This window comes from Oryx dammah, unplaced genomic scaffold (genome assembly GCF_014754425.2).
Source record: "Oryx dammah isolate SB20612 unplaced genomic scaffold, SCBI_Odam_1.1 HiC_scaffold_1, whole genome shotgun sequence".
Lineage (NCBI taxonomy): Eukaryota > Metazoa > Chordata > Mammalia > Artiodactyla > Bovidae > Oryx > Oryx dammah.
In genome coordinates this window covers 37,047,432-37,056,165 of record NW_024070185.1, presented here as the reverse complement: position 1 = coordinate 37,056,165, position 8,734 = coordinate 37,047,432, and the positions used below count along the sequence as shown (strand labels likewise).

Sequence of the window (8,734 nt, the reverse complement as noted above, 5' to 3'; positions counted from 1 at the left end):
CTCGAGCTGGTGCTAGGAGACCCACAAGCCGGTGCCGATTGCTACCCTGGTGCACTTGGAGTGAGTGTGGGCTGCCAAACCTTTGTTGTTGTTGTTCAGTCACCAAGTCATGTCTGACTCTCTGCAACCCCATGTACTGCAACATGCCAGCCTTCCCTGTCCTTCACTATCTCCTGGAATTTGCTCACATCCAAGTCCATTGAGTTGTTGATGCCGTCTAACCACCTCGTTCTCTGCCATCCCCTTCTCCTTTTCCCTTCAGTCTTTCCCTGTGTCAGGATCTTTTCCCATGATTGGCTATTTGCCTCAGGTGGCAAAGTATTGGCATACCCCACATGAAGGGTATAAGAGCCAGCACACGCTGAGGAAGGAGACAGAAGCATCCAAACTAAAAGCAGCCCCTCGATTCCAGACAAGACAGCAGAGTAGAAGGACTCCAGCTCATGTCCTGTCATGAAAACACCAAAATCACAACTAAGTGCTGAACAACCATCAGCAAAAAAGACTGGAACCTACCAAAAAAGATATTTTACATCCAGAGACAAAGCCACAAGATGGAGTGGGAGTCCAGAGCCCCAGGTCAGGCTCCCCAGCCTAACAGTCTGGCATCAGGAGGAGAAGTCCTCAGAGCATTTGGCTTTGAAGGCTTCTGGGGCTTGAGGGCAGGAGCTCCACAGGACTGGGGCAAACAGAGACTCCACTCTTGGGGTGCACACAAGACTTCACATGCACTGGGACCCATGGCAAAGCAGTAACTCATAGGAACCTGGACTAGGCCTACCTGTGTGGGTCTTGGAGGGTCTTCTGGAGAGGAGGGGGTCCACTGTGGCTCACTATGGGTGCAAGGACATTGGTGGTGGAGGCCCCAAGGAATATTGATCACTGTGAGCTCTCTTGGAGGTTGCATTTTTAGCACCAAGATCTGACCCTACCTAACAGCCTGCAGGCTCCAGTGCTGAGGCGCCTCAGGCCAAACAGCCAGCAAAGGGGAACACGGCCCCGCCCATCAGCAGACAGACTGCCTAAACTTATACTGACCTCACAGGCACCTCTAAACACACCCTTTGACACATCTGAGTGAGGTACCACCTCACAAAGGTCGGAAGGGTCATCATCAAAAAATCTACAATTGGTGCTGGAGAGGGGATAGAGAAAAGGGAACTCTCCTGTGCTGTTAGTGGGAACGTAAATCAGTACACCACTGTGAACAGTATGGAAATTCTTTAAAAAACATAAGATAGAGCTACCATATGACCCAGAAATCCCACTCCTGGTATATATCTGGAGAAAACTGTAATCCAAAAAGATAGATGCACCCCACTGTTCACTGCAGCTCTGTTTACAACAGCCAAGTCATGGAAGCAACCTAAATGTCCATCAACAGAGGAGTGGATAAAGAAGATGGTGTGTGTGTGTGTGTGTATATATACTGGAACGTTACCATAGAAAGATGAAATAATTCCACTTGTAGCAACATGGATGGACCTACAGATTATAATAGTAAGAAGACAAAGATCATATGATACCACTTATAAGATCATTCAAATGAACTTATATACAAAACAGAAGCAGACTTCAAAAACAACAGTATGGTTACCAAAGGAGAAATAGAGGTGGAAAGGATAAATTAGGAGTCTTTTTTTTTTTTTTTAATTTTACTTTACAATTCTGTATTGGTTTTGCCATACATTGACATGAATCCACCATGGGTGTACATGTGTTCCCAAACATGAACCCCCCTCCCACCCCCTCCCCACAACATTTCTCTGGGTCATCCCCGTGTACCAGCCCCAAGCATGCCGTATCCTGCATTGGACATAGACTGGCGATTCAATTCTTACATGGTGTTATACATGTTTCAATGCCATTCTCCCAAATCATCTCTCCCTCTGAGTCCAAAAGTCCGCTATACACATCTGTGTCTTTTTTGCTGGCCTGCATACAGGGTCATCATTGCCATCTTTCTAAATTCCAACATATATGCACCTACTACATATAAAATAGATGATCAACTGGGACCTACTGTATAGCACAGGGAATTCTACTCAATATTCTGTAATGACCTATATGGAAAAAGGATGGGTATATGTATATGTGTAACTGAATCACTCAGCTGGGCAGCTGAAACCAACACAATGTTATAAATCAATGACACTCCAATATAAAATAAAGGTTAATTTTTTTTTTTTTAAGTAAACTTTACTGGAGCATAACAGAAAAGGCCCACATTCCTTTGCCTAGCTAACACTTACTGAGCAGTGACTGTGGCAAAGTACATTGCTTACTGTGGGAGCACATGTAAAATTCATTTTATAGTCCCTAATATTCTCACCTTCAAGGGGTCCAAGGAACCCGATGGCACAACACCTTACTCCTCATCTCGGCCCATGCCTTCATTCTACTACATTGACATGTAATGTGTTCCAGGAATCCAAAAGAAGGAACCTCATTTTTGTCAGTCACAGAGAAGACAGGATATCTTCTGTGCAAAGGAAACAGTACATTTAAAGACAGAGGCTGGAGACAATTAAGTGTGACCAGGAAATGCAAATAAGTCAGTCTTATCCAAGCATGGGGTAGGATTATGTCTGGTTATGTACATCCAGCCTAGAAAGAATAGCTGTGCTCTTGAAGGCAGTGAGGCTACTGAAGACCATAGGTGTGTCGTGTAGTTAGTATAGAGACATTTCTTCTAGTAGTTGTGTGAGACATGGACTAGGGCGCAGCACTGTTACAGTGATTTAGCAGAGGAAGCGTGAGGGCCTGCACCATGGGGTCAGTAGGGTTAAAGAAGAAAGGAGGGAGGGCTTCGGGGTCCATGTAGGAGGGATCCTGGACAGGATGGGAACAAGGGGAAGTTTACAAAGACCTTTAGGTTTCTGATCAACGTAGTTAGATTTGATGGGGGTAGTGCTGCCATTTATGGAATTTAGGAAGGACAGCAATGGAGAAAGAAGACTTGTTCACTCTAGGATAGGAAGATTCTAAGTGCCTCCAGGATAAACATTCTGAGATGCCTGCTGGGTAGTTGGACATGCAGGCTTGAGCACAGGGGCAAGTATGAACCAGAGTAAGACATGTGAGCATCTTTAGAATTGATGTCAAAATTGAAGTTGAGTGTGGCTAGGTAGGCCCGGGGAGCATATGTAGAGAGGAAAAGTCCACACACAAAGCCTCAGGGCCATCAGAGTTGAGCAAATAGTTAAGGGGAGCCCCCTGACACATGAACAGTGAGCTGCCAGGGGACGAGGAAGAGGGATTACAAAACGACAGCTTTGTGCAAGAGTGAGGTGACAGAGAAATCATACATTTACGGTAGAGGCGTGTCCTAGGAACCAGAACAGTTGCAGGGAAGTGGTGGGAACAGAGACCCAGAGGTAAGTAGGAACAGGAGTGAATTAGAGCCGACTGTAGACAAGTCAGTCACATACCTGGTCGGGCAGGGGCATGAATTGTCAGGGAGACTTAAATGAGAAGACTTTAGTTCTGCTTGTGTTGAGGAAAGTCCCTGAGGGCTGGAGATCTTGAAGAAAATGAGGCTAAATGGAAGTAGATGGGGGTGGGGAGGCACTCGACCCCTGGGTGCGTCCTTCTCCTAAGGGGCCTCAGCCCCCGCCCCACCCCTGACTGAGCCAGGCCTTTGTCTGTTCCTGTGATGTCACGTGCCTGCTCTTCTGCCCAGTAACACTGGCTGTTCTTAGTCCACAGCTTCTGACATGCGATTTGAAGACACGTTTTATGGAACAGACATAATCCAAGGGGAAAAAAAGAGACAGAGAGTGCTGAGCTCCAGATTCAAGAATGAATATGTGGATGACCCTGTCTACCGCACTTTCTTGAAGAGCTCTTTCCAGAAGAAGTGTCAGAAGAGGCAATAGTCTACCTACGTTGCTCTGCAGGCCACAGAATGACTTGGGCAGAAGAGGACCGAGGAAGGACAGCCTGGGGCTCTGCCGTGTGTTTCACTGGGGTAGGTGACAGGCTGTGTCTCTGACAGTGGAAAATCAGGCTCCCCAGAGTGTGGTCCCCAGAACCACAAAACACACATTATTAATTGGATACCACAGTCTGAAGCTGTCTCCTAGTCTTGCTTTCACTTGTTAGCAGTTGTCTCCTTTGATCCCAAAGAATTTTTCTAAGTGAAGGAAATCACTCACCAAAAAAAGCCACTGCCAGAGGAGGTGGATCCCCACGCACAGCTTTTAGGCCTAAGAACGAACAGAGACCGCTCTCCTCCCTGAGCAAGTGGGGGCCTCCAGGCCCAGGTGGGAGGGTAGTAACATATTTTCCACAGTCAGGGAAGGACTCTCACTTATTTGTTTTAAATGGCAGTTTTTATAAAACATTTTTAAAACACAAATGGCATGTATGGTAATGAGGTTTACCCGTGTGCTATCTGCATTCCCTTGTACAGAACTTTTACATTTTTTTATATCCCTTTTACTTTGGATTATGTCTGATGAGAACTGAGTTGTTGGCCTCTGTGAAATTTTTGGCTCTTGAGAAAGAATCCTTATGAATTGTCTGGGAATTTTATATATTTAAAGAGGGAGATCTGGGGCTGTTATTTTTAAACACTTTTTTTTTTCATAATACATATTCTGAGTAGATATTTATAAAATATGTTTCTTTCATTATGTGTTTGTAAGATTAGAGTTAAAAATAAATATGCTTCTATGCATAGTTTTGAGGTAATACGATTTTTCCTTTTTAAAACAGCTTGAAAATGTACTAGTGTTTAAAAATAAAGATTTCCATTTTCTCCAATTCTGTCTTCTAACTTGCTTGTTTGTCTAGGTTTAAACCTATAGAAAACAAGTTTTGTTTGTGAGCTGACTATGAAGACATTCTGGGTCCCTGGCTGCAGACCCTTCTTCCCTCACTGACTTTGTCTATAACTGTGGACACACTGCCAGACATTTATGGCTGTACCACTGGGGATAAAGTCTCCTCTGCCTGCTCGTGGTGCCTGCTGAAGTGTTTTCCTCAGCTCCTCCTTTGGGCCTGGAAGAAACCTGAGCATCTGGAGTCTCAAACTCTTTTCACTGTGGGTCTCTTGGTCCTCAGCTTCACTGGAAGGGGCTTTATGGATCCTCCAATCCCTCCCATCACTTTGTAGATGGGGGTGGAGGAGAGACAGGGAGAGGGCTTGTCCATGGTCACACAGTGATGCTTCAGTCAACTGTGGCCACAGTGATACAGTGTGACCAACAACTGTAAGATCTCAGTGCCCTGTGGCGAGACACACTGCTTTTGCTTATGAGCCTGCAGATAGACTGATGAAGGCTGAGCTGGGCTGTGCAGCTGTGCTGACCTCAGCTTGGGCCAGCTCACACGTCCACTCCACGTGTCCCCATCAGCCCATTGGACCTAGTGGGCTAGCCCAGATTTGATCTTCTCTGGTCACTGGCAGAGGCAGAGAGGCCAACCAAATAAGCGAATTTTAGATCTGATGTTGGTTAACATCCTGTGGCCCAGAGCCAGGGATTAGAGGGCAATTCACAGTTTCGTGGCAAAATGTGTGGATGTATCGTGTTACTGGGTAGAGAGTAGAGAACTGAAGCATCATGACAGCCACAGCTGAAGCTCAGCTCTGCAGACCTCTAGCTGGCTGACGTTCCGTTTTCCAGAGTGCCTCGTGGCTGAACTCTGAGCTGGGGAAGAGCCCATCAGCCATATTTTTACAAGGACTGAGCACTCCACATTCTCTGCCAGTATAGTCATATATTTTATCAGGTAATCAAGCTTGCCTTTTGTATCTCCACATTTTGAATGGAACTGACCTGCTCTCTCCACATAATGCCAGGAAAGTAGGCCTGTGTAAAGCATTAAGAGGAATTAATCTAAATAGGATCATTCGTTTTGTACAAGTTTGCCTGTCAGCAAGATTTCTGATTGGTTGCCACAGGGAGAAAATGTGCAGAGTCCTATGTGATCTCAAATACAGCTGTTTTTTATGGTCTCACTTAACTAATGTTCCTATAATCAAGTACAGCTGTATATGGCCTAAGCAAAATAGTGTCGGCCACAAATACACTCTGGCTCTTGAGAAAGACACCTTTGTTTCACTGCATTCAGCATGAAGTCGTTATTAGCTCTCTGACCAGACAAATCAGTAAAGCTTTTTCCCTTACTGTGACACCTCAATTGTAATTTTAATTTCTTTGCGTTACACTAACTGCATTTTTAGTGTGCACATGTAGCGTGAAATCAGTTGAAGTCCTTCTAGTATTAAAAAAAAAAAAAAACTGCTGGCTGTGACAGTTCTAATGTAATTCTAATTATAAGCCCTTTCTCTGGAGGTTAGAGGATTAGTAAAACTGCCTGGCATATTTCACAACATTTTAGTTCCTTTATGTGTGTTTGAAATGAGAACAATGTGATTCTTGTCAATTTACTTTTATTAAAGTACTTTTGTTTAGTTCATCTAAAGAGAAATTGAGAAGGATCTACTAAAATATCACATGACTTCACAAATGCATTATAAATTGCTCCTGGATAATGGCATATGAAAATGTGAAGATGCAGAATACAAAAACACATAGGAGTGAATGGATCTGCCACTTTTCCCTGTACCCGTCCAATGTGAAGCAAGGCTGAAACATGTTTGTTCCTGTAAATGACCCAGAGGTCTTACAAGTAATCATACTAGATGAGCATATGCTGCAAGATAATGTGTTTTATTTTTGCCTTTAAGTAAAAAGGATCTGAAATGAAACAATCTTCATTTTACATACTAATCAGCCCCCCAAACTTGAAGCAAACTAGAAATTCTGAGACATTACATGAATAACTGGTTGGTTGCAAAGACTCGATTTTACAACAAACTGCTTCTGAGAATTCATATGTGCATCATGGGAAGTATTTTGAATTCTCTCACCCAGTATATTGTTGAGACATACAGCACTGAGTGGCCTCTGAGGAGCCTGAACTGTCCAGCAAGTGTGCTGAAGACTCAGAAACCCCGTGTTCCATCCTCAGAAGGTACAGGTCCACTTGAAGAAATGGAAGTTCATCAATGATATTAATGATGTACTGAGCAGCTATTGTTATACACTGCCTGGTAGGCTTCTTAGTGGCATTTATCTTACTTAGTCTCCCCAAAAAATCAGCAAAGGAAATACTCTCCTCTTTAATGGAGGGAAACTAAGGTTCAGAGAGGTTAAGTAGCTTTTGAATCACTTGACCTCGATGCATGAAGAAAAGCAAGGCTTCTAAACCTGACACAATCAAGTAACACTGGATAGATGACGCTGAAGCTCAAAGACAAATTAGCACTAGAGATACAAGTAAGGAAGTCATCATCTTCATTTTCTTTGAAAATAATGTGAAATTTACCTTCTGGTAAAGGCAAAACTATAGTATCAGAAAAGAGATCTCTTGTTGCCAAGGACTGGAAGTGAAGGAGGAAACTGACAACAGAGGCTCAGCTTGAGGAAACTTTTTGGGATGGTGGCAATATTCTTTATCTTGACTGAAGTGGTGGTAATAGGACTGTATGTCGAAATTCACAGAACAGAACACAAGAGGTAGATATTACTATGTGTAAATATCATCTCAGTAAACTTGCCTTAAATAAATAAAATCTAGTGGAATGGTGGTCAAGTAACTTGGGAGAGAACATGCTGAATGAGATGAGAACAAGATGTGAAAAGAAACCAAGAACGCTGGGAAAGAACTACATATAGCTGAGTTGTGAATGAGCACTGAAAGGGCCAAGAAATGGGAAACCAGGATGCTGTGATGTCATGGACATCAACAGAAGATGGTATTGCAAAAAGGAGAGGGGTCAACAGGGAAAATGCTACAGAGTCCTAGATCACGTAGTTGTTCATTAGGAGAACACTGGTGTCTTTCATCAGAGCATTTCACATGGTGTCAGATGAGAAGCCTAGTAATATTCAAATGGGTGAGAGGAGATCAAGATGGCAGAATAGATGGATGTGGAGCTCACCACTTTCCACAAATAGATCAAAAGTACATGGGGAACAATTCTCACAGAATGCCCACTGAATGCTGGCAGAAGAGTTGATACAACCAAAACACAGGAAAGATTACCATGTAACTGGGTAAAGATGAAAGTTTTTTTTTTTAAAGGATAGCATCTGCGCCTCTGGGAGGGAGCTGTGACAGTGGAGGGGTTCCCCTACTCTGGGAGCCTCCTTCACAATGGGGAGAGATCAGTGGGGACAGACAGGGAGCTTCAGAGGAGAGTGCAGCAACTAGCTTGCAGGAGGCAGAATGGAGAGATACCAGCACACCTGGTTCTGCCCACCGCCATGCTCTACCCTGCACTCACTGCCTCGACTGTCCTCAGTGTGCACTGGCCATTATCCCCTCGACTGGGGGCATGATTGGTGTGGCAGTGGCCAGAGCCTACCCTGGATGTTGAGCAGGACCTCCTCTTCGGCATCACAGCCTTGTTTGGCATCACAGACCCTTCTGCTCCCAGTTGTCAGAATATATGCTCCCCGATCTATTTCTGAGCTGCTGGTTGGGGTAGATGGGATGGGAGCACATATGCTGGTAGAGGAGCTAGTGAGTATTCCTCCACAGGAGGTGTCCATCAGCAAGAGCTCATCTGCTGGTGCGAGTGGGGCTGGGTGCCAAAAGTCAGGCTTCAGTGGACACCTGATGAGAGGGGTGGGGTTGGCTGTACACAGTCAGCCTGAAGTGGCTAGGGTATAGCCCAGACCAAAACTGGGAGGAGTGTGCAAAATGGAGCCCAGGTCCA

General features: G+C 44.6%; 1 protein-coding gene across 1 annotated transcript in view; it reads left to right on the top strand.

Moving 5' to 3' along the window:
* LOC120863043 (lysine-specific demethylase 4C) overlaps window positions 1-4,762 on the top strand; it is a 404,602-nt gene extending 399,840 nt beyond the window's left edge. The window contains exon 22 of the mRNA XM_040239292.1: window positions 3,702-4,762. Coding sequence (XP_040095226.1) covers window positions 3,702-3,878 — 177 coding nt within the window. The 3' untranslated portion in view covers window positions 3,879-4,762. The remainder of the gene's footprint in view (window positions 1-3,701) is intronic.
* The last annotated feature ends 3,972 nt before the right edge of the window (window positions 4,763-8,734 follow it).